The sequence below is a fragment of the Schistocerca serialis genome, chromosome 3 (assembly GCF_023864345.2).
Source record: "Schistocerca serialis cubense isolate TAMUIC-IGC-003099 chromosome 3, iqSchSeri2.2, whole genome shotgun sequence".
Lineage (NCBI taxonomy): Eukaryota > Metazoa > Arthropoda > Insecta > Orthoptera > Acrididae > Schistocerca > Schistocerca serialis.
The window spans coordinates 367,411,024-367,438,741 of NC_064640.1; the positions used below are offsets into that span (position 1 = coordinate 367,411,024).

Genomic DNA, 27,718 nt, shown 5'->3' on the forward strand with positions numbered 1-27,718 from the left:
ATATCCCAGCAGTGGTGATGCAATTAGAGATGGACACAAGCTCAGATTTGAGATAGAAGAGGATGGAGATCAGTTTATGGCTAAAGATTTAGAGAAACCATGAAAAACCTAAAACTGGATAGCCAGACAAAAACTAAACTTCATTTCTTCCAAGTAAGAGTACAGAGCCTAGTCACTACATTGTTTCACTTAGTCTCTGTCAGTTACAATCACAGCATTTGTACAACTACTGTAACAACAAAAACATCACCTACTATTTCTTTAGATAAATGAGTACTCAAAAATTTAGAACTTTTTACTGCTTACAGAACTTTACCAGTTGGAAGGTGCTATGCCAGACTGAACCAACAACAAACGGGATGTTTTGAGACATTCATTTAAATCATTTGAGGTACTGAGGGCAGTAAATAGCATTCAACTGACTCCTAACATATATTACATTTTGCTGATAAACAAAACACACGCAAATAGAGGCCTGAAAAGAATATGGTCATTACAAGGAAAAGCACTAAAAATTGAACAACTTTACTGTCTCAATATGGATATTACCTGTACAACAATCTTGTTTCATTCATCGAAACAAAAGGTTTTGCACTACTAAGAGACAATGTGTGTACTATTTAAATAGAATTTTGGGGGCTCTCATTCCTCTTCTGACAACACATATTCACTGGAATTTCAAGCTACCTGTATAGCAGTTGTTAAGTTCTTGTAAAAATCATGGTGAATAGGGGGGAATGAAGCACAATACTGACTCAATGTCTTTCTTCTTTGGACTCTTATTCCACACAGTCATTGTGAGTGTAATTAAACTGTATTACATTAGGCTTCTCTTTTGTTATTCTGATGCATCTTATGTTCATCCAAGCTATAGTTAGTCCACAAACTTTTTTTTCTTGTTTGTTAAAAGTGATGTTAAACTGTGAGACCTGCACAAATAGTTGCTTTACATTTCCACCACAATGAACTTTTGTTTCTTGCCTCTGCATGTTTTGACTGTCTTTCTTGTGCTTCATCTTAATTATGTCATTGGATTCTTCAGAAGATAAAATTTTGCTTTATATAAACCTACAGCATGTATGTTCTCCACTTGTATCTTCACAAAACCGGCACAGCACACATAAATGTTAAGTAAAGTTTATCAACAGATGTACACCATGTGATCAAAACTGTTTTGGCACCCACAAAAACATACGTTTTTCACATTAGGTGCAATGTGCTACCACCTACTACCAGGTATTCCATATCAGCAATCTCAGTAGTCATTAGAAATCATGAGAGAGCAGGATGGGGCACTCTGCAGAACTCACGGGCTTCAAATGCGTCAGGTGATTGAGTGTCAATTGTGTCATACGTCTGTAAGTGAGACTTCCACACTCCTAAAAATCCCTAGCTCTACACTGTTTCCAATGTGATAGTGTAGTGGAAACGTGAAGGGGGACGTACAGCATAAAAGCGTCCAGGCCGACCTCGTCTGTTGACTGACAGAGTGCCGACAGTTGAAGTGGGTCATAATGTGTAATAAGCAGACATCTTTCCAAACTATCACACAGGAATTCCAAACTGCATCAGTATCCACTGCAAGTACCATGACAGTTAGGTGGGAGGTGAGAAAACTTGGATTTCATTGTCAAGTGGCTGCTCATAAGCCACACATTACGCCAGTAAATGCCAAATGACGCCTCGTTTGGTGTTAGGAGTGTAAAGATTGGATGACTGAACAGTAGAAAAACATTGTGTGGAGTGACAAATCATGGTACACAAGTGGTGATCTGATGGCAGGGTGTGGGTATGGCAAATGCCCAGTGAACGTCATCTGCCAGCGTGTGTAGTGCCAACAGTAAAATTCGGAGGCGGTGGTGTTATGGTGTGGTCGTGTTTTTCATGGAGGGGGGCTTGCACCCCTTGTTGTTTTGCATGGCACTATCATAGCACAAGCCTACATTGATGTTTTAAGCACCTTCTTGCTTCCCACTGTTGAAGAGCAATTCAGGGATGGCAATTGCATCTTTAAACATGATCGAGCACTTTCTCATAATACACATCCTGTGGCAGAGTGGTTACATGACAATAACATCCCTGTAATGGACTGGCCTGCACAGAGTCCTGACCTGAATCCTATAGAACACTTTTGGGATGTTTTGGAACACAGACTTCATACCAAGCCTCACAGTCTGACATCAATTCCTTTCCTCAGTGCAGCACTCCATGAAGAATTGACTGCCATTCCACAAGAAACATTCCAGCACCTGATTGAATGTATGCCTGTGATAGTGGAAGGTGTGATCAAGGCTAAGGGTGACCAACACCATATTGAATTCCAGCATTACCGATGGAGGGCACCATGAACTTGTAAGTTATTTTCAGCCAGGTGACCAGATACTTTTGATCACATAGTGTACCATTCAAAACAATGATTTTTAATACATTTCATATGCTTAAGTGAACCAACTACGTTCTTCAAGTTCACAACATTCAATGGCTATAATAATCAATAAAAAATATGTCTCTATTGATGGTTGTGTGTATTCCATGACATAGTTCACACTTTACTCACTAGATGGCAGCACAGCACATCCTTATTAGATTAAATTAGAATAGATTCAGTTTTCATTCCATAGACCAAAAAATGAGATGATTCTTGTGGGTGTTGTACGAGTCAGAAGGTATAACACAAAGAAACATAAAACATGTGAATATAATGCTTACTACCCCGATCATTTGTCAAGATACCATCAAAATATGTGGTTCACTTTCACATACTACCATAGACTGATGTACTTTTAAATATAACATTTACTTTCACTACTTCACTGACCTGAGAATGGTACATATTCTTCACTGGAACTACACTCAATGTAAACATTGTCATTTGACTCATGTGAACTTTCTTCCACAAGATGGACTTAGTTCATTTTTGCATCAGAGATAACTGTAGATCAAGATATATCAGAACTGACAATGTGAAAAATATCCCTCTCACTACCAAACCATACTCCTGACCTGTTGTGCCACATGAATATTTGTGATATTCTACAGTGCTTGCCATAGCAAACTCAAAATGTCCAAATTTGTAGTCAGTTCACTCTGGCATAGGATCTTCCAGTTCAAGAAAGTTAATAAAAGCATTCTGAAAAGTGTTTTTAATTAAGTCTAAAATGCAACCTGTCTGTTTTCATTGCCCTGGTAAAATGTTGTTAGTAAAATTTGCCTTTAGTTTATCTAGTAAACTCACTTAAACAGATATTTGTTGAAGTTCATGTACTATTTATAGGCAGTTTCATGACCACTACAAAAAGGTATAGTCATCAACAACTCAAAGCTCGAGTTGAACATGCTTTATTAAGAATGGACCTGTTGGAAATGGTATGCCCTTACTCTCCTCCAACCTCTGAACTAACGTACCCAGCCAACTATACGAGGACTTTTGCATACTGCCATAGACTGATTTAGTTTTAAATATAAAATGTATTTCAGTACTTCATTGACCTGAGAATGGCACACATTCTTCACTGGAATTACATTCAACATCATCATTGTCATTTGACTCATGGACTCGAAACCACTGTGCAACTCAGCATTTTTGCAGTAACAAACATTTCCAGCTGTGACAGTGGTAGTCAGTCAAAGGTGAAAATCATAGAACCAATGCGAACTTCAACACCACACCTTCAGTCCATAGTGTCTTGCTAACCCACTGAGCCACATGACTGTAAGAAAATAAAAATGAAATTAAATCTGACAATAGAACTGCTTAACGTACAAGCAAACTCATATCTTTTCTGTGATAAAAACAAAAAAGTTCTGCGTGATACTGATGTGTAGGTAATAGTAACTTCTTTGCTATACCTTTGTTATGGACAACCCATGTCCTTAAGTACTGTATAAGTACTACAGCATAAAAGGCTGTATAGTTACAGAAATATAGGTGACATTTTCTTCCAAATCTGAGATATATTCAGTGTCCAATGACATCAACACTTTTAACTACCAGGCAAAGAGTATTTGATGCAGAGGAGAAGACTGGAACTGTGAAACAATTTTTTAACTACCAGTGCAGATACTATCTGTGAGTTTTCCAGATACTCAAGATAATTTACATTAAACTAAGCTGTGATCTGACAACTTTCAGAAACAGAAAGGAATGGCTTAGAGCTTTCTTTTCTCATTCACACATATGGTGCATCTATCTTCAGTGAAAATACCCCTCTCTGTCCAATGTGCATACATACAATAATACAGGAATTATATTTTAGATACAATGTCTATAGTGTGATACTACATACAGAACATGTAGAGCAAACAATGATGGCTGTTAGTGATGCAGAGAGAAGCAACAAGCTGTCACACAACTGAACAATCTAACTTACGATTGTCTGATTTTGTGTAGGTGTGTTTTGTGTTTGCACTGTTGACTGTATCTCTTTCTTAATTTCACGAACTGCCATTGGTCCAGCCACCAGCTTCATTAACTATGAAAGCAATAAGGTAAATGAAATATTATGTAAATAAAATATATGCTTGGTCCAAACAAAAAATCTTTGAAGAGCAGTATTTAGGACCTTAAGTCACATGTATATTTCTACATTAGCTTTAATTAGGGGTATGCTAAATCAAAACTATGGCTTCACCACCAGAGAAGACATTGTGATCACAGCTAAAACTTTTTTAACTTAAAAATGTGTTAATCCATCTCAAATTTTTGTTAGAGGCACTAAGCTATATGAAAATAAATTTCCTTAAGCCAATTATGCATTCAGTCCCTAAAAATGTCTGCTGATATCTTCCAAGCTGATAAATAATGATACCAATTCTGGTGATCATTTACATGTCTCCAACAATTTGTGGCTGAAAATCTAGTACTTAATTTGCTTCTCTTTCCAGTGACGTTATTACAAATGCAGCGCCCCCCCCCCCCCCCCCAAGCAATTCTGTGTCTGACTACTATTCATCTCAAGAACAGTATTAGCTGATTTCACCCATGTGTATTGGAATATACTGCTAGCCACAAGCATCTATACTGGCTCTCACTTTCAATTCTTCATTTATGATACTAGATTTTTCATGAGAATTTGCTTAACACAATATCATATTCATTCCCAACTCAATATTTAGGTCTTCAGAGGAGGATATTCACAAAAAACTTTGCTGCTCCCTTACGGTCTATGTACTGCCAGTTAAAATATTGGTAGTAAAGCCCAGATTTTGAGTTGCTCCAAGAATTTTAAGTACGTACTTATGTGTCATCACCTACACAAAATTCACAAAAAAGAAGAAAACTAGACATGATATTAAACAAGGTAATAGGCTGGATTCATCCAAAAAACACCTCATAAATGGAGAGATCATTCAAAATGGAGCACAAACGCAGATCTGGCTGTGCCTTTCCAGTGAAACCATCCTGACATTTTTCTTAGACAATTTAGGGAAATTACAGAAAATCTGAATCTTGATTTACAGAAGGGGATTTCATACACTGTCCTCCCAAATATGTGTCTGGCATCTTACCACTGTGCCACCTCATTCATTGGGTTCAAACCAAGAGAAACGTGCCATGAAGAGGCTCCTTCCTTTTGACAAACAGGTCTTTAGCACATGGACTCATATCAGGTGAATACTTCCAGACAATATAGACTGCAACTGATTCAAACTCAGCTGTGTCTGCTCTTTGCACTACTTCAACTGTGCTTCTGCTATCAACTACAGACAGTGCACAAGTCATGTGATGCATGTCCTTCATGTTACAACAGTGTTGCCCCCTCTTTTATAAAGGGAGTCATCTCAGGCTTTGAAGGAACTGGAGTTAAGATGATTTATGCAAGAAATCTAAGGAACTCCAGAACATGCATTAACGTCAAGAATGGAATTTCATTCATGCTGATGGCAGACTGTTGTTCCAGGGACTTAGTGACCGTTAGGATGAAACAGTGTGAAGAAAGAAGCATGAGGGAAACTGCGTTCACCTCAGTTTACCTTTCTTATGAAGACAGTATTCCTCATTCCCAGGAAATGAGGAGAGTAGTAGACAGCTGCCTGCAGCTGAATAGCAACCACTGGATGGTTGGTTGGTTGGTTGGTTGCAGTGGCATTGACCACAACCTAGTGTGAGAAAGCAGTGGCACCAACAGCAGAGGTGAGCATCTACTCAAATACCTATACAAGAGTAACTTATAAAGGTTGAATAGGAACAGGGAACCTACCACTAGGTATAAAAGAAAGGAAGTAGTAATTGACATAACTTTTGGGTCCATTCTAATGGGTAATTATGTCAAACAATGGCATGTGGCTTTGGAGCCATCCTTATGTGACCAAATGTATATTAAGTTTGAAGTTGAGATGGGTGATAAACAAACCATGGCCTTGGGAATTCTGAGGAAAAAGACAGACTTGTATAGGAGAGACCTAAACTAACACTTATCAGAAGTCAGAACTTCAATAAGAAATCCATTTCCAACAAGGAAATGGCAAAGACAGCAACATCTGCCATTATGACCTCATTCATATTCAGAAAACTGCCCAATTACGAAGAAATGTACCAACAGGTGGAACAAGAGTCTGGAATTGTGAAGGAAGCATGTAAGAAAACTGCTGCAAGAAGGAAAGGACAATGGGCAAAATATCAGGGGCCCCTTTACAAACACAACCTTGTGATTAAGCAAGTGAAACTATCAATGTGGACTGTACTGTGTGAGGAGGTGGAAAGTGCAGCTATCAGGGCCAGACTTCACAAAATCTTCACAAGAATACAAACTAATCCAGGAAGTACTCAAAGGAAGGAGAATGGTGGGTACACAAGGACAGCAAGTGAGTGCTGTATGGGCTCCTGAAGATTCACTTCCCTCAGTGCACTCTGGCAGATAACACAGAACAAGATTCTTTGAGAGGTACTGGTTTACAGGTTATCAAAGAGAGAACTGGGAATCTGCCAGAGAATGTATTTGTTTCAAGAAAATCAAGTGGACGATGATAACATTTCAACTGTTGAAGTCATCAGGCCCACATGGAATCTTTCCAGCTCTACTACAACACGCAGGAGAGGGCTTAATTGGATTCATATGGAGACTGTTTAAGGTCAGCCTAGCAGCATGAATCATTCCTGACAATTTGAGGACAGTCAGCATGTTTTCATTCCAAAACCAGGGAGAACTGATCATACCAAGGAAAACGGTATGAGACTAAACAGCCTGTCCTCATTTCTTACAAATACAATAGAAAAACTGGTTAATGTGCACATTAGGGAAAGATGGTTAACTGAGATTACTCTGCATGAAATCAAAACACACATCAATCACATAAATCATATGAGACAGCATTTCACCAATCTGTTGGGAAAGTGGGAAAAGCTCTACACTTATATGCGATTGCAGGCTTTCTCGGCATATTTCAGCTACGAAATCTTCACAGGTTATCAGCCAAGTGGTATCGTCTTCTGGTCGCAACATTTCAATGGATTGCATATCTATCATCTTCAAGTGAAGTGTCAGGATGCTGTCTGTTGCACGCCTTTGTAGGTGCTGGACCACTATCAGATTCCGGCTGCCGACCAATCACGTGCCAGCGGAATCGCACCAGGCTCTTGGCACCACTGGTGGTGGTGGTGGCGGGGCGGGGGGGGGGGGGGGGGGGGGAGGCACGTGCGGGCATTGATTCCCGGTGTCTGTTCATACCAGCGCCGGCCGCGGTCCCTTTTGGACCAGAGCATTCTTGCCAAATTTTCCTAATTGCAGGATTCCCAGCTGTACTGAGATGGTAACCACTGTCTTGATTAATTAAATTTTCGTGCAGACGAATCTCTACCACTTCTATTATAACTGAATCCCAAAATCTGCTGGTGCTGCATATCTCCTTTGTTTCTTCAAATTCGAAAGTATGCTTTTCGTTGATGCTGTGTTTCGCCACTGTGGACTTGTCAACCTGTCCAAGATGCACATTTCTTATATGTTCTGTATGGTGCTGTGTAATGCAATGTTGCATCTGCCCTACGTATTGCATGCCACATTTACATCCAATTCTATAAACACCCGGTGTCATTAGTCCTAGTGGGTGTTTGGTTGATCCAAGTATATCCTTGATTTTCTTTGCTGTGTCAAAGATGGTTTTCACTTGGTGCTTCTTAAGGATTCTTGCAATCTTCGTTGTTGGTGGTCCCGCATATGGCAGGAATGCACAACCTCTTGTGTCATCCTCTTCCGGTTCTCTCTCCTCCTCTCTTCTTATTGTTCCTCAAAGCTCTCCCTATTAGTTTCTTGCTGTAGCTGTTTCTTCTGAAGGTTTCCTTTGGATGTTGTAGTTCACTCGGTAAGCTCTTCTTGTTGCAAATGGACCTCGCCCTGTGTACCGAGGTGTTAAGTAGAGAGCTGCATTGCGCTGGATGGTGACAGCTCCTAGCTTTGAGATATAGGTCCATATGTGTTTCCCTCCTATATACCGAATGTCCCAGCGTACCTCCTGCGTTTCTAGTAACCAGGATGTCCAGAAAGAGTAGGCTTCCATTTTTCTCTATCTCCATGGTAAACTTGATGTTTTCATGTACACCGTTGAGGTGCTGCGGGAACTCAAGTAGTTTATCTTTAACATGTGGCCATACCATAGAGGTGTCATCCACATGTCTGTAAAATGCTTTCAGTTTCAGTGGAGCCATGTCCAATGCTACCTCCTCAAAGTATTCCATGTATAAGTTAGCCATGATAGGTGCTAAGGGGGAACCCATAGCAACTCCATCTATTTGCTTGTAGAATTTCCCACAACATTTGAAGTAGGTGGTGGTTAGCACATGCCAAAAGAGTTTGACTATGTCCTCATAAAAGTGTCCCTTGAGCAGTGCTAGAGAATCTTCCAGTGGCGCCCCTGTGTGCTTCGGTGTGACATCATTATTCATACAAGGGTACTAGAGCTGGGGTATACAGGATACAACCCAGACTAAAGAGAGCAATCTCTCTAGGGAACCTGGCCATAGTATTTCAGATGGAAATATCTGCTATCAGAATGTGTGCAGAGGAGAATTTGTATTGGTGTTACATGGATCATAGCATCTACATTTATTTGGACAGTCAAGCAGCTCCCAAATCTCTGTGAGCCACTGCAATGAGAACAAAGATCATAGCAGAATGCCATGATGCCCTTGTGATGATAAACTTGTTGTGGATCCCTGGTCACTCAGGAATTAATGGCAATGAACAAGTTGATAGGCTCATCAGGGTGGGTGTAACAACTCCATTTATTAGACCAGAAACTTTTCTATGATCACCAAGGCAATTGTAAAATCAAAACTACATAGCTGGATCAGGAGGCAGCACATAGAAATATTGGCCTATGAAAAAAAAAAAGAGAGAGAGAGAAAAAACATGGCACTCTAATGATATTTCACGAGACGTTATGTTATCCTGGGCCTGAACAGAAGACAGATTAGACTCATGGTAGGACTACAGACTGGCTGTGGTAACTTTAAGAAACACCTGCACACGATGGGTATAGAGAAAGATGCTCTTAAGTGTAGACTATTTGGCAAGGGGCATGAAATCACACCACACCTAATTGTCCAATGTGAAGAATATTTGGGTCATTAAGTCCTGACAAAATTATGTATAATAAGGAACTAGTAAAGAGTCTCCTACCATTCTTTAAGGGTACTGGTTAGTTTTACTAGAATCCTGGGAGTGAAACTCCACAATGAACTCAGTTTTGTTGTGGACAATAATGGGCCAAGACCACTGTTATTTTGTCTCCCTGCACAAGTCAAATCAATGCAACATTAGCAAGTGTGGCTTTCAAATTGATTTTGACTTAATAATTTAACATAGATGATGTCAGACATGAGTCAGGCAGAACAGTGTATTATTAATCAGGTCCCACTAGATGTTAGATCCAAAGATCTGCCAGAATGCCTCCATCAATGTTAAAGCATAGAAGGAAGTGTCTTTCCTGGATTCAGTAAGTTAATCCAGTGAATAATTACTGACTAGAAACATTTGGCACAATCAATAAAACAACAATCAGTTGTTCCCGAGATGATGGTTGGATCTTGCTTGTCAAAATGGCAATTTGTAACATTTTGTATGGATTCTTGTAGCAGTAACTGACACCACTGTCTTCTTATGCAGGTCTGTTCATTGTAGCAACAATGGAAAATTGTTTTTGACTGATTCATGCTCTTGTATATAGCTTAAATGTTCTGAAAGTGACAGAATATTATAGCAAAATAATGAATCTGCTCTCAGGGGAAGAATTTTGAAGTGAGGTTTCATGAGCATTCTGGTGAATTTCAAACAGTGAACTGGACACCACATTTACCAATGTGAACCCAACACCTATCTATTGACTATTGTCTTCTCTAAATACAGATTAAATTAAATAAAAATATTTTCTCACCACGTGGTAGCAGGATAACACACATATAAAGGTATTGAAATTTGCAAGCTGTCAGAGCCAGTGGCTCCTCCTACCAGCAGAAAGGTTGAAGAGGAAGGAAGAGCGATGAAGGAAAAGGACTGATGAGTTTTAGGAAATAGGGAGAGTTGGAAAAAGTCGCCAAGAACTACAGGTCAGGTGAGGCTTACTGGCTAGAATGAGAAGGGAGAACTGGCCATCCAGTAAGTCTCCCCCCTGTGCAAGTCTCCCCTGACCCAGGGTTCTGGATGACTTTTCCAAACTTTCCCAATTTCCTAAAGCTGAACAGTCTTTTTCCTTCCCCCCCCTCTTCCTTCCCCTTCACCCTTTCCACCAGAAGAAGGAGTCACTCGCTCCAAAAGCTTGCAAATTTCTGTACCTTTATAAGTGTGTCCTCCTGCTGCTGCATGGTGAGCACATTTTTCATCTATCCAATTACATTATATTTTCAAAATGGATTTCTTCATTGACAGATTATGTTAACTATATCAAGCAGCAGATGTAAAGCATGTATGGGGTATGTGAAAAGTCATTACACAGTGTTTCAAGGAGACTGTTTCACTAGGCAAAATGCTGTGCCCATATTTGTTGCCAACTAGGTTCAACTAAGTCCATACCCCTGTTCCTGTGCTTTCCATAATATTCTCAGGATGTGTGGTGCAATGGTGCTTCCAGTGAATGTACAGCCTTTCCCATCTTCAGCCATTGTACAAATATGTTATAGCTCAGTTTATTACTATTTTTGCAGATGATGTCACATTACATCCTACCTAAAATAAAATGAAACAGACCCAAAATAGCCTGCCTACCCTAAGTTAATAAGTCTTAATTATCAATGCAGTCCTATAAATTAAGATAACCAAACGTTGTATTTGCTATAACACGCACTACAAACAATTTAAACCTGAAGAATGTAGTGGAGGAGGATGATTCTCACTACACTTTTATGTAATTTCTTCATTCTTTCTTGCTATAGCATGACAACCAAATTGTTTGATTTTCAGAAACTCTTGTTTAATTTTCCACTGAGGTTCTATATGTGGGTTAGTACAATAAAGGGTCACTAGTAAATACTGGCTGAATTTCATTTTACTAACGTTTTACTGCTAAGGCGAACACCTCAGTGCAGTGTAATTCACAAATATTGAGGAATTGTAACTGCTTTCTTTTAAAAGATGTGTTCCTGTTAATAGGTTAATGATGAAAATAATAGTTAAATGAAGTGTGATTCATATTTACACATGTCAAAGTACACTCCTGCTCATAAATTAAGGATAATTGCAGAAAATGGTGCCACACAACATGCCACTACACAAAACTGGCACTAATAGCATAGGCACAAAGGGAACACACATGACACAGATCTGTAAGTCCACGGTATTGGTGATAAGTTGAGAAAAACTGTCCCGAAACACATGTGCTACAAAACGCCACTGTTTCCTGCACATGTACCCTGACATCAATATGGGATATGATCACCATGCACATGTAAACAGGCCGCACAATAGGTTGGCATACTCTGGATCAGGTGGTCAAGCAGCTGCTGGGGTATAGCCTCCCATTCTTGCACCAGTGCCTGTTGGAGCTACTGAAATGTCCTAGGGTTTGAAGATGTGCAGCGATATGCCAACCAAGAGCATCCCAGATATGCTCGATGGGGTTTAGGTCTGGAGAACAGGCAGGCCACTCCATTTGCCTGATATCTTCTGTTTGAGGTACTCCTCCATGATGGCAGCTCAGTGGGGTCGTGCGTTATTGTCCATCAGGAGGAAAGTGGGATCCACTGCACCCCTGAAAAGGCAGACATACTGGTGCAAAATGACGTCTCGATACACATGACCGGTTACAGTTCCTCTGTCAACGACATGCAGGGGTGTATGTGCACCAATCACAATCTCACCTCACACCATCAAACCACAACCTCCATACAGGTCCCTTTCAAGGACATTAAGGGGCTGGTATCTGGTTCGTGGTTCGCGCCAGATGAAAATCTGGTGAGAATCACTGTTCAGACTATATCTGGACTCGTCTGTGAATATAACCTGAGACCACTGTTCCAATGACCATGTACTGTGTTCTTGACACTAGGCTTTTTGGCTCTCCTGGGACCAGGGGTCAGTGGAATGCACCTTGCAGGTCTCTGCGCAAATAAACCATGTCTGTTCAGTCATCTGCAGACTGTTTGTCTGGAGACAACTGTTCCAGTGGCTGCGGGTAAGGTCCTGAACAAGACTACCTGCAGTACTCCGTGGCTGTCTGTGGGCACTGATGGTGAGATATCGGTCTTCTTGTGTGTTGTACACTGTGGACGTCCCATACTGTAGCGCCTGGACACATTCGCTGTTTGCTGGAATTGTGCCGTAATCTTGAGATCACACATTGTGGCACACAGAGGGCCCATGCTACGGCCTGCTGTACTTGACCAGCCTCCAGTTGCCCTAGTATTCTACCCCTCATAATGTCATCAATATGTGTTCTTTGAGCCATTTTTGACACAGCAGTCACCATTAGTATGTTTGGAAATGTCTGCACACTTACTCGCTGCACCGTACTCTGACATGCACTAACACACCTCTGCATATGTGCAATGACCGCAGGTCAAGTGCACCACATGGTCATACTCCGAGGTGAGTTAAACCCGCAAACCACCCACCAGAGCATTGTTTCACCATGTATCAGCATTATCGTTAATTTATAAGCACGAGTGTAGTACCAACTATTGAATGTCTTTTGTTGTACTGTTGGATACTGGTTCCTGAGGTACTCCAATTTAAGAACTCCGTACAAGGTTTTCATATATATCATTTATTTAGCATTTCAACTGCCTACTGTGTGCATTTTCATTTCTAATCTCATACACCTTTTCATTAATTTTTATTTGTCTTAAGTGTATTCTTACCTTAAGTGATCAAACTTTTGTCACATAAATGCAAGAAGAAAAACAAATGTTAGCTTTCCTAGTCAATGTAATGAGAAGATATCTTCCCATTGCACTTACTCTTTAATATGTAAAAAGATTAGCTACAAAAACAGAAATAAAACCACAATCAAGAAAATATGTACATGTTGGAGATACATAAATGTGCACATTGTTTAAGAATCTTGGAATGCAAGCCACAAATATTGGTTGTTTAGCTCTATTCATACTAACAAAGTGCAATAATCTCCCTCTCTTCATCACTGTATTTGAACTTCACAGACTTAGAGGTTGTATTCCTGGAATATTTTCTTGAGTACCACATAATCAATCAATCATTAAGTGGTCAAATACACATAAACTATTTAGTGTTTATTATTTATATTCATAAATCTTTCATTTTGAGAGCTTAATTTTCTACCAACAATTTTTTGGATAGACATAGCTAAACCAGATAAACAGAACTCTGGATTTAAAACAAGCCATAACAACAGAAATGCATGACAGCATCAAAATCTGTGAATATTGCTATTTATTCATGGGAAATGATACATTATTAATAGTATTGTTATTTAAAAACTTCTTTTAACTATTCTGTTTCCTGAATGTTTGGGATGTAGCAAATTTATACTAATGGCACACCTGTCAATCATCAAGGTTGTCAACTAAGCGTGCTTGTATCATTCACGTTTATATCCGCAGTTACCAATGCCCCCTAATATGGTGACCCTTGACCCAGAAGAAATCCAGGTGACTACAGATTAGTGAGCCAGGCTAAATCCAGCACATATTTACTAACGCAAGAATTGAGGACATGTAACAATGTCGATGGTATTCCCTTCATTGGATGTGGACACTTAAACTAGTGGATCCTGTTAATGTTATTGCAGAGGAGCAGAAGCTATGTGGTGAAACCCAGTTTCAGCCTCTCACTGTCAACAACACCGAAAACAGCACACTACACTCTACATGCAGTTGGCATATGGACCTACACAAAACAGTTACACTAAGACACATCACTCACAATCAATAAGGAAAGCCTTTCTAACTTCTAATTCAGCTGCTGATAATTATAGTACTTCCCAAAAGTGAGTAAATGGCCCCAGTTTTCTCATCCTAGAAGTTTACATTGTCACAGTTTTATAGTTTTATGAATGTAAATGTGTGTTCAATATGCTAGTTTACAGAATCAGTACAAAATTTTTTTTTCAGAGTAAGTACACAGAAATGTAATGCTGAAAACATTTAAAAAACCACCACATGAAAAACTATATAATAGCTATACTTCTATATGTATCAGTACAAACTTGCTGGTTCTGTTAGCAATGTTACGAAATCTCATTTAAACAATGAAACACACAAAATTCCATGCAATGAATTTAGCATATTTGCATGGCACCATAACTACTCATCACCACCAGTCCTTTCCTGAAAAGGAGAGAATTTTAAATAACTACTCTTGTGGAATATCAAGTGCCTAATATTTTTCTCCTTCAGCACATAAAATAATTACAAAGAATAACATCTGAAGCTTTTTTGCATATATACATTTCCTCTACACTACACAGCACTGCATCATGTTAAAGCAGTCAGCATTTACATCAGCTCTGCAATTCCAACAAGGTATTAAAACAAAGACAAGCAATAAAACTCACAGTCTGTAGACTGGCATCATTTTCATACTGCTCCTTCATGTTCTTTGCCATAATACGCTGGATCTATTTTTGTATACAATGTAGTGAGTTACATTATCTAAGTCATAGCTGTAAATAAAATCTAAATATAAAAGTTAGAAACCAAAGTCACAAATTATACCCATAAAAGTAAAAATGTGTATAGAGAAATGAAGAATGGCAACTTAACTGTAGTGAATGGAATTTCTAGTGTGTGTGTGTGGGAGGGGGGGGGGGGGGATATTTGTGGTACTGCATTACATTTTCTGTATAGGAAAGCCACAATGACAAATCTGCATTTACTTTTATAAAGGTTATGTACTAATGATTCTAGGCTTGCAGTTTCTAATGATTAGTCACATTATTAATAACAGTTATATCAGTTTAAAAGTTGTAGGAAAGTTCTTGTAGACTATAAATAATTTTGGATTAAAGGGCACCACTCACCAAATAGCAGAAGCACTGAGTTGTCAATTGTACACTGAAAAGAAAGATAACTTGCTAGCTTCCAGAGTCATCCTGCGATGAGCTGCTCCAACATGAGGCTGGCTGGAATAGGCCCTTCCCAGAATCTCTCACCTGAGTCCATCTTCCTCCTCACCCAAACAAAAGTCTGCACACCCATCGTCTACATGCCCCCCAAAATCGCCAAATCCCAACAATCCTGGACACCCAATTGTAGCTGGCTATTGTGTTCCCACTGAAAGAATTTCTGCTCTTGTTGACCAACACCTCCAACCAATTTCCCAAAACCTAGCCTCCCACATCAAAGCTACTAACCACTTCCTTCACCAACTTTCCAACACAACCTCCCACAACATTCTTCACACTCTACACTCACCACCTCATTCCTTGTACACCTTACAAACCATATCCTGACCCACTACTTTTCCTTTGAAGGGAAGGTTTACAAACAAATCTGTGGCAGAGCCATGAACACCCAAAACACCCTTCTGTGGCAACCTGTTTATAGGTCATCTAAAGGAAACCTTCATAGCCTCCGGAAACTCTCAACCACTTGTCTGGTTTAGGCTCATCGATGACATCTTCATGATGTGGACTCAGGGCCAAAACACACTATCCACATTAACTCACCTAACTTCAACACCTTTTCTCACCTTGCACTTTATCTGGTTCTCCTCTACCCAACGAGACAACTTCATGGAAGTTGACCCTCACAATTCTGATGGCTCCATCAACACCTCTGCCCACATTAAACCCACTAACCACCAACAGTACCTGCATTTCCACATCAAAAAATTCATCCCACACAGCCCAGCCACCTGTGGATGATGTATGTTCAATGACAAGTCTCCTTAGCCCAATATGTTGAAGGTCTCACAAAGGCCTCTACAGACATGCAATACCAACCCCCCCCCCCCCCCCCTCAAACCCAGTCCACAAACAGATTACCCATGCATATCCTCACATCCCCCAATCCCACACCAACCCCAAGAATCAGCTACAAAGCACTCCCCTCATTACCCAATAACATCCTGGACTGCAACAACTGATCCATATCCTCTGCCAGTACTTCAATTCTCTCTCACCCTGTCCTGAAATGAGGGACATCCTACCCAAGGTCCTTCCCACCCCTCCTGAAGTGTCCTTCCCCTCCATCAGTCACGTCCCAGTCCATCCCTGTGTCACACCCACTCCCAACCACTTGTCGTAGGGATCATATCCTTGTGGCAGACCAAGCTGCAATATCTGCCGAATCTGCCTACCCAGCATCTCTTACTCCAGCCCTGTCAAAGGCTTTTCCTACCACATCGTAGGCCAGGCCTCTTGTGAAGGCAGCCACACATATTCCAACTCTGCTGCAAACACTGCACAGTTTTTCATCACTACCAACCAGCTAACCAGCAGGATGAATGGCCACCGCTGAACGGCTGTCAAGAGCATAGTTGTGCACCCGGTGGCACACCAAGCTCAATTTTAATGGCTGCTTCACAACCTGTGCCATGTGGATACTTCCCTCCATCACCTGCTTCTATGAATTATGCAAAAGGGAGTTATCTTTACAACACATAATCTGCTCCTGTAATCGTTCTAGGCTCAATCTCAGGTTACCCACTGTTGCTGAACCCTCCACCCAACAGTTCCCCTTCCTCTTTCCTGTCACTACCTACCAATTTGTGCCCTAATGTCACCTACAGTGTGTGCTGCTTTCCACCAGCTGCTGCAATGATGCCAGCTCATATGCCTGTGCTCCCCCCCTCCCCTGTTGCATTCCTAAGTGGCAAATCAGCTGCCTCCCTCCGGGCCACTAGCTGCTCACTCCTAGTCCTTCTCCCTGCACCCTGTCTCCCTTTCCACTGACACTACCCCCAACACAAGCAATCCACCTGCAGAAAAATAGCACTGGCACTATTAGTCCCTCCAGCAACACATAGTCATGTGCTTATTGGCATGTGTGCATGTCTGTTTTACTCTAGCTCCTCCAAAAACATCATGTTTCAAAAGTTATTCATAACAAAAATTTTCGTCTTTCAGAATCTTCTATTTTTAACTGGTGATTATTTCCAAAACTTAGTTACCTAGTTTTGTAGGCCTGATTTTTTATGATTGCAAAAATGCCCTCTTGTATTATGAAAACATGTGAAGTTCACTAATTATTCAATATAGAAAATTACATATTTATGCCACTTTTTGTGGGAATTGTGAATCCCTGTGGCAGTATACATAGTATTCACAATATAGTCCATATAACTTTGTCAATTTTCCAGTTATCTAAGCCATAGTTAACCAGATTACTCCTTGGCTCACTGTTATTCTGTGGAAACTAATTTTGACCTTCTTCCAATTATAAATCAGATTGTAACTACAAATTTGAATTATCACTGTACTGAACAATGCTTCAGTTAATCCCTGGTCAGCATTTGTTTGGTCGACAAATCTGTGACAGTCAGAATGAACACTGTGCAGTTAGTACAGAATTGAAATGTAGTCACTCAGTTCAGGATCAGTTATCAACCTTTGAACATCTATGAGTCAGTATTTTTATAAAACTCTTGGAACTCACTCTGGGAGTGATAAGTAACTGACAAACATCATGTAAACTGTGATCCATGAACATCTAATATTTACAGTAGCTTTGGACTAAGTCTGATGATGAAATTATACAGTAAATATGCCACCATTGTTATCACTGGTTATGTGTAGCTTCTGGCCTGTGTTATATGAAATTACAATTAAATCACTACAATGAAATGAATACCCTTACATGCATACAGGTGTTCATATATATATCAAAGGGGACAGTTTAAAATGTGTGTCCTGACTGAGATTCGAACCTGGGATCTCCTGCTTACATGGCAGACATTCTATCCATCTGAGCCACTGAGGACACAGAGGACAGTGCGACTGCACAGACTTATCTCTGGTATGCTTCCCGTGGGACACAAATTCCCAACTTATTGTCCCGCACTATATTCGTAGTGCCCCTGCCCATTTCACTCATTACTCGCGGCTTTATCAATTCCCGTACGAGTTCGGGCACTGTTTGTGCATTTGCACAGAAAATGGTCAAATGGCCGGTGAACCTTGGTATCTGTTCTTTCAGACATGTCCGAAAGAACAGATACCATCGGTGACCGTGCAGCTCATTAGAATGAAATTACAAGTAAATCAATACAATGAAATGAATACCCTTTGCTGCATACAGGCGCTGATATACATCAATGGGGACAGTTGAAAATGTGTGCCCCGACCAGGATTCGAACCCGGGATCTCCTGCTTACATGGTAGACGCTCTAGCCACCTGAGCCACCGAGGACACAGAGGATAGTGCCACTGCAAAGACTTGTCTCTGGCATGCCTCCCGTGAGACCCACAATCCCAACTTATTGTCCTGCACTATATTCGTAGTGTCCCTGCCATTACGCTCATTACTCACGGCTTTATATATAGGATACCAACTGCGTTTTTTAAAATATGAACCCCCATTTTTTATTACATATTCGTGTAGTACGTAAAGAAATATGAATGTTTTAGTTGGACCACCAATCCACCTGTCATAAAATATGCTATTCAATACCGCTTCAACTGCATGCGAGCTATGTGCCGGACATCCATCATGTTGGAAGTACATCGCCATTCTGTCATGCAGTGAAACATCTTGTAGTAACATTGGTAGAACATTATGTAGGAAATCAGCATACATTGCACCATTTGGATTGCCATCAATAAAATGGGGGCCAACTATCCTTCCTCCATAATGCCGCACCATACATTAGCCCGCCAAGATCGCTGATGTTCCACTTGTTGCAGCCATCGTGGATTTTACATTGCCCAATAGAGCATATTATGCTGGTTTACGCTACCACTGTTGGTGAATGACGCTTCGTCGCACAACAGAATGCGTGCAGAAAATCTGTCACCATCCCGTAATTTCTCTTGTGCCCAGTGGCAGAACTGTACACAATGTTCAAAGTCATTGCCATGCAATTCCTGGTGCATAGAAATATGGTACAGGTGCAATCGATGTTGATGTAACATTCTCAACACCGACGTTTTTGAGATTCCCGATTCTCATGCAATTTGTCTGCTACTGACGTGCGGATTAGCTGCGACAGCAGCTAAAACATCTACTTGGGCATCATCATTTGTTGCAGGTTGTGGTTGATGTTTCACATGTGGCTGAACACTTCCTGTTCCCTTAAATAACATAACTATCCGGGAACGGTCTGGACACTTGGATGATGTCATCCAGGATACCGAGCAGCATTCATAGCACACGCCCGTTGGGCATTTTGATCACAATAGCCACACATCAACACAATATCAACCTTTTCTGCAATTGGTAAATGGTCCATTTTAACACAGGTAATGTATCACAAAGCAAATACCGTCTGCACTGGCGGAATGTTACGTGATGCCATGTACTTATACATTTGTGACTATTACAGCTCCATCTATCACAAAGTGAAAAAAGTGGTCCAACTAAAACATTCATATTGCTTTACGTACTACATGAATATTTAATAAAATATGAGGGTTCCTACTTTAAAAAATGCAGTTGATAACAGTTTGACCTATGGCAGCGCCTTATAGCAGGCCAACCATAGCGCCATCTGGTTTCCCCCTTCAAGCTAGACGAGTTTATATATATATGAAGATGGTATCTGTTCTTTCGGGTTAAACATTTAATCTTTTTTTGTTTGCTGGTACATGTCTGCAGTTCTGCCACACACTGAAATCGCCCTCCTCCTCTTCCTCCTCCTCCTCCTCCTCCTCCTCACAGTACTGTAGTGCACCACTAAAGAGAGAAAGCAAAATACCACAGCCCACTGTTAAATTGGGGACAGGCTGTGCCATTTTGCAGGGTACGGTTCTGTGATCTGGGAATTTCAGTGTCTGCTAGGACTGCAGACATGTATTCACAAACAAGGAAATAATTACATAACTTTATTTTTCTGACATGAGAATAAAGACTTTATGGCTATCCGACATATATAAATTTATGGTAATGACATTGGAAGTGGTAATCTTTCTTACGGTCTCAAGTTAACTACAGAGTCACTGAAAAATATTTTCTCTGTAGCCTTAATGGCATTTGCTGCAACTATAGGACTTCTTTTTATGGCAAAAATATCAGTCTTTGATATCTGTTTCAGTCTCATAGAACTAACATCACTATGTTGTCATATACATTAAATACACAAGCTATGCCTTTCACTGTTTGTTAACTCTCTCACAGTGAACATTATTCTTGGTTACAAACTCTCCAAGTAAAACTGAAACAATTTCTGTCCATATCTTTCATTCCTGCAGTTACCAACATTGTACAGCAATAAATTTTCAGTGTAGTTTGCCTCAATCCAGACTTGATAATACATCAGCTGAACTCCTTTGTAACTACAAGACTGTGTCTTTAATCAATATTTTCACCAGTATTAGCCTACAATTCCTCCTAGCATATCATAAAATAAATTGCACTCTACTTGGAAGAAAATCCTCTAAGAACCTCAATCTCATACATCCCCTGCAACACATCTCTATTCCAGATATGAGGTATACTGTACATAAAATCTTCTTACAACCATTTTAAGTTGGCTTGCTTCATCTGAAAAAAGTGAAGTATTTTGTCTGGTCATCTTCTTATGATTCATATACAAGCAATCTTTCCTAATATAAAATATTCCTCATTGATCCACTTAGTGTTAAACATATTCGTATGCAGGGAAGCATTTAACAAATAAATAACAGAAGAAAGACATGTATGTGACATTACATGTGTTGTTCCACATATCATTCAGCAGCCTGCATTTATTGACAACTGAAAATACTGAATGACGATATATAGACTACACAGGAAAACACCTTATACTGCACTGCAATATATACTTTGACAGTGCCGATTCTGGAACTTATTTTGTCACGAGGTCATATTGTTCCCTCACAGGAACTGATCATCACTTCTAGTTTCTTTCTTTCATCTGGCACTGAATTACACTAATTTTTCCTTGTGTTATCATTCCATCTTGTTTTCTTCACTATTCTACATTGTCTTCACAGTACTTCCTTTTCTTCTAAGTCTTTCACTCACTACCACCAATTTTCTCACCCAGATCCCCCCCCCCCCCCCCCCCCCCACTCACCCCTCTGTCAACACATTATTTCTACTTACTTGTGTTAATTGATGCAACTTGTGTATCCCCCTTGCCTTCCATCACTTTATAAGACCGGTATTTGAACATAGGACTTGCTGCTTTGTATAGTATATTATCTGCTCTGGGAATTAATTACATTGTGTCATTTTCATTCTGCTTCTGTGCCAAAACTTGTGAGCCTCCCCCCCCCCCCTTCCCTCCAGTTTCTTCATTTTAATTAACAAATTTCTGAAAGCTTGAAACTTATTATGTCAATAATTGTTCTTCCCCAATCACACACTTTCAACCACTATAGCTACTTGTCCAATTTTTGTACAATCGTAATGACTGTAACTTTGCTGAAAACAGTACTCATTCAGTGGGAAGTATTTACAATATACAATACAGTTGCAGTACTATTATTAAAAATCTACAATACAGTGTGAGTGAAAATTATGTTTTCAGTTTCAAAATGTAATTATTGTTGTTGACTGTAACATTTCAGAAAAAAAAAATAGTCACGGTAGAAATTGAAATGAATGTAAAAAAACTTTGAGCACGTTATAAATGTTCAAATTTTACAACATGCTTTGCACAGTATGCACATAGCTGGAGAAACTTGCCCAAGTGCTTTGTTTGATGTTTTTGTCAATTGCTGCAATAGCTGCAGAGATCCATACGTGTAGGTTGGCTAGCACTGTTTCAAATGGTGGCACAAGCAGTCTTTACAAAATTCCACAAGAAGAAATTACAAGGACTCAAACTGGGTGAATGTGGTGGTCAGTACAACATTATTTTATCTCTGGGAGCTGCATGGCAAATCCACTGTTGTGATAATCCGTAATTCACATGCTCCTGAATTGTGTAACGAAAATTTGGAGGGGGAGGGGAGCACTATTCAACTCAAACATGATGTAAAATTTGTACTCTTCCACCTATGAAAAGAACCATTGTTCCAAAATTGAAAGATATTTAGCACAAAATCATGTGGCTAGAAATTTATGCATTACAATGTAAACAAGGAGCAGCTTATAAATGATAGGAGTTTGAAATCAATGTACTTACCACAAGAAATTCAGTCTTATCAACACGCTCATTACCATCAGTATCAAACATGTTGAATGCAATACGAAATCCAGTTTGAGGTTCTGAAACAATAATATCTTTCATACTCTTCCTAAAACAATAAACAATGTTTGGAAATTTGTCTTTAACTTTTTAAAGGACAAATTATAGTAATTAAGAGGTGCACTTCCTTCACATCAAATATATGAATCTCTAACTGCCAGAATCAATTATGAAATTTCAGACCCTGTAATTTTCCAGTGCATAATTTGTGTTACTCTTTAAACTTACACCCTCCTCATCTCTTCCCACACTTCACCACCCTCCCCCCACATATACAGAGTGTAAATATAACTAAAATGAGGCACAAAGAGAAGTATAAATCTGTGGGGAAGGGATGGAGTACCAGTCATTAGGAAACTGGGAGATAACAGAGACAGACATAATATGAGAACAAGTCTTCATGGAGGATGGAGCCAGGAGAATTCTGGAGATTGGACAGGCAGTTCATTACTGTGCAATTCATAGAAGTTGGAGTAGCTGGAACACAGATGGGATTTATTGTGTAGCATCCATTATAGTACATAATGTTGTGGGTAGTAACATGTTCTTCGATGTGATCAGACTTTCATGTGGCCACAACTCAGCAGTGATAATTCATGCAGTAGTTCCAGGAAGTCTTCTGTTTGATATAGCATTCCAAATACATAGCACAACCCACCCCAACTGCTTTGCGGTTTCAACATAAAGACTCCCAGATGAAGTATGATGATCTCAACTTCCATGAGTGGACAATATTCTACTTTTTAACTGCAGTTTTTAAGCAAGGATCATTGCCTTCTGACTATCTGGAAACAGACACATTACCAACAGCAGGAAAAGGCTGACTTGAATGATTTGTCAATTAGGAATCAAGAATTGGATTGTATTTATGGATTTCATTTGTGTAATCTCTAATTGTTAGATCACATCACAGAGCAGGTTTCTAACACACCACAAGATTGTATTATAAGCACTGTGCAATAGACTACTGTAATACCATACTGCTACCTATCAACTCAGTCATTTACCACATTTTTAGCTATTTACACAAAGATAAATGATGGTAATACAATATGTCTCCAACTTCTAGGACAAAAATAAGACAAATGACAAACAAATCCAACGTGAACACTTTGAGACAGCAAATCAACACCTAGAAACCAAAAATAGAGATAGCTGCTCTTTTCTAATTTATTTACACTACTCAAGAATTAGTAACTACAAACAAGTGGTGCAGAAAAAAATACTGAACTGTAAACATAGATTTACGTACTTGTAAGTATTGACAGCAGAAACAGATACTCCGTGTAGGATATTATTCCTGAAAAAGAAAGAGAAATTACTATTCCAAGTAATACTCAAGGGTCTCAAATACTTTTAGCAGTAGCATCGGATTAAACAATCATGTCCAAAGATACTTAAATTAAACAAGAAAGAATAACTTTTCTCACCGAATGTTTTGGAAACATATGGAAACTTAACACAAATTTAGAAAACTGTAGTACAATACACCTAAACATTAAGGTAACTTTATATCATTGATACTGGGAGTGAAAGGCTATTTACAATTTGTACAGAAACCAGATGGCAGTTATAAGAGTTGAGGGACATGAAAAGGAAGCAGTGGTTGGGAAGGGAGTGAGACAGGGTTGTAGCCTATCCCCGATGTTATTCAATCTGTATATTGAGCAAGCAGTAAAGGAAAGAAAAGAAAAGAAAAATTTGGAGTAGGTATTAAAGTCCATGGAGAAGAAATAAAAACTTTGAGGTTTGCCGATGACATTGTAATTCTGTCAGAGACAGCAAAGGACTTGGAGGAGCAGTTGAACGGAATGGACAGTGTCTTGAAAGGAGGATATAAGATGAACATCAACAAAAGCAAAACGAGGATAATGGAATGTAGTCGAGTTAACTCGGGTGATGCTGAGGGAATTAGATTAGGAAATGAGACATTAAAAGTAATAAAGGAGTTATGCTATTTGGGGAGCAAAATAGCTGATGATGGTCGAAGTAAAGAGGATATAAAATGTAGACTGGCAATGGCAAGGAAAGCATTTCTGAAGAATAGAAATTTGTTAACATCGAGTATAGATTTAAGTGTCAGGAAGTCGTTTCTGAAAGTATTTGTATGGAGTGTAGCCATGTATGGAAGTGAAACATGGATGATAAATAGTTTGGACAAGAAGAGAATAGAAGCTTTCGAAATGTGGTGCTACAGAAGAATGCTGAAGATTAGATGGGTAGATCACATAACTAATGAGGAGGTATTGAATAGAATTGGGGAGAAGAGGAGTTTGTGGAACAACTTGACTAGAAGAAGGGATCGGTTGGTAGGAGATGTTCTGAGGCATCAAGGGATCACCAATTTAGTATTGGAGGGCAGCGTGGAGGGTAAAAATCGTAGAGGGAGACCAAGAGATTAATACACTAAGCAGATTCAGAAGGATGTAAGCTGCAGTACGTACTGGGACATGAAGAAGCTTGCAAAGGATAGAGTAGCATGGAGAGCTGCATCAAACCAGTCTCAGGACTGAAGACCACAACAACAACAACAACCAGATTATTACTGATATATTATCAGTTTAGTGAAACCCATTTGACTTTTATTGTGTGCACATAAATTTATTAACTAGCAACAACAGAATAATTTCTATACATAAAAGAAAATCATATTGTTCACACAAATTGTGAAAGTTTTTCTTCTTCTTCTTAAGCAAGAAAGAAGAAGGTAGGCAGGTTTCAGTTTAACATTCTGTTGGTGTTATTTAACTTACTAGAGGTAAGCCATTAACTGAGATGGACAAGGGTGGAAAGAAAACTTATCAGGCTCACGATCTGGCATTTTCCCAAAAACGTTTGGACACACCAACAAATTAAATTTGTAGCACTTTGAGCATTCATTCATAATGCAAACCATATTACACTTGCATCTATAAGTTAAGGGATCTTTTAGATCCATAAAAAATGTGAACATCAGAAATGATCTCCGGCAATATAGTGACATGTGACACAGTGATAACGATACAGAGTGTACAGGATAACCTGTTACAGGCAGCAACTGACGTACAATGATAGCCTTCTATCAGTGGCATATAGGAAGGTCAATGCAGAACATAATACCTTTTCAAGAAATACAGGATGGATAGAATCTCTCTACACTGTGGGACACACCATTCAGCATAACTTGGGATAATGCCTCCCACCGTTACACGTGTGTGGTGCCGGTGTCCAGCCTGTAATCTTTCATCCTACATTGTCTCACACATGTTTAATCAGATATAAGTCTGGAGAGTTAGCTAACCACTCTAGATTCATTAGGTCCTCATGATGTAGCTACTGGTCCACCTGGTGTTGCACTTACCTAATTATGCAAAAGTGACAATAGTGTGTGGATTATAAGGATATGCCATCCCTATGGGCCAGAGCCATTACATTATCGTTTAAACAGGTGCGATGGTGTACATGCTCCTAACATTGTATCATTCCAGATGAGAAAACTGGCAGTTCCATATTAGTCTCTTTCTGCAATAATCAGAGTTGGGTCACAGGCTAGGCCTGGAGATGGATGGGGGAAAAATGATTGTCTGACTCCTTTTCAAAGAAACCAAATAGCCTTAAATAAAGGAGTTTAGGTAACAATGGAAAACCTAAATCTAGATGGTCAGACAAGGATCTGAATCACTGTACTCTCAAATGAAACTCCAGTGTATTACCACCTTAATCAGTATGGTGTGAGAGACACCAGATTGGTTGGACCATGTTCTGCTCTGTTTTAGTAACCCATTTGGAGAGTTGTTGAGCATACATTGTAAACTCTCTACGACAACTATACACAGTCTGACAAGAGACAAGAGAAACACAGGATGCCAGGAAGTCTCTAATGAAGGCTATGTTTAATGACTTGATGTCTTCAGAAACTTGATACAAAATTGGCAAGTGTCTCCACTCTCCTGTAACATACTCTACAGGTATTAAATGATGCTTTGGGTGTCATCTATCTCCCAGATCACCTAGTATTGAAAGTTTAACTGTCATGGTCCAGTCATGTATGATGTCATCCCTATGTACTATCTAAGCTATCCCGATTCTCTACATGACACACCATATGTGAAATACACATAGCATTCAATGAGAACTATACCCAAGACCTCTGTCTACATATACTTGTGACAGTACACTAAACTGTTTTACATTGTCGTCTCACACATTTCTGAGTTGCCCTGCTACAGTTCACACCATTTCACGATTAAACAGTGTTTTGTAGTGGATGTCTACAATCTTGCAACTTATGGATTCTTAGAAATTGATCCTGGGATTTTATTAGCGTTTTATAGTTTGAAAATTAACCAACAACAAATGCTGTTTATAATTGTTTCTTTGCAAATGGGCAACAGCTAATTTCTCTGGTGATATTTTTAACCCACAGGAATTCAGTATCTGTTTTATAGTTTCAATAGTTGGGGAGAATGGGTAGTACCTTGTAAACAGCAGTAGGTATCATTTGCAGGAACTGTTTTATACATAGTGTACCATCACTTAAGATATACTAAATGCTCATAAACCCTGTATAACCAACAGAATCATGCTTAAAGTGATCAGACCATCAAAACATATGTTATTTTTAGAAAAAAAGAAGTTCCTCCAGTAATAAGGTAAGTACTATCTGAGCACAGAAAATATTAGACAGAATAAATGAAACAAGAAATGAGGAAATTGCTTTCGAGTATACAATGTCTTGACCAAATAATGTAGCCCAAAATTACTCTTTTAATACATTTTCTGCAATGCAGAGTAAAAGATAATTTAAATCTGAGCACTAATAGATAGACTAAGTTTTCAAATAAAAACATTCCAAAACAAATTTAATAAAGTTTTATATCCTACATCTCCCAAAGATGTCCCCAGCATTACCAACTCTTAAAATACTTGCTCAAGCAATTACGATTAAATCAGTAGGAAAATAATCACATGTTGCTCAGCTGAAGTTTATAAGACAACAAGGTAATTATATAAGCAATCTTTTCATATTAGTATTTTCACAG

The 27,718-nt window shown here is 39.3% G+C and overlaps 1 protein-coding gene across 3 annotated transcripts in view; it reads right to left on the reverse strand.

Annotated features, from left to right (window-relative positions):
* Nucleotides 1-27,718, reverse strand: part of LOC126470186 (calcium uptake protein 3, mitochondrial-like) — a 657,418-nt gene that overhangs the window by 14,729 nt on the left and 614,971 nt on the right. The window contains exons 4-7 of one of the 3 annotated variants that reach the window (XM_050097843.1): nt 23,950-23,997; nt 22,635-22,717; nt 14,959-15,021; nt 4,371-4,472 (exon numbers count right to left, since the gene is read on the reverse strand). In XM_050097843.1, coding sequence (XP_049953800.1) covers nt 4,371-4,472; nt 14,959-15,021; nt 22,635-22,717; nt 23,950-23,997 — 296 coding nt within the window. The remainder of the gene's footprint in view (nt 1-4,370; nt 4,473-14,958; nt 15,022-22,634; nt 22,718-23,949; nt 23,998-27,718) is intronic. The other 2 variants (XM_050097844.1, XM_050097845.1) reach the window with 2 other exon arrangements.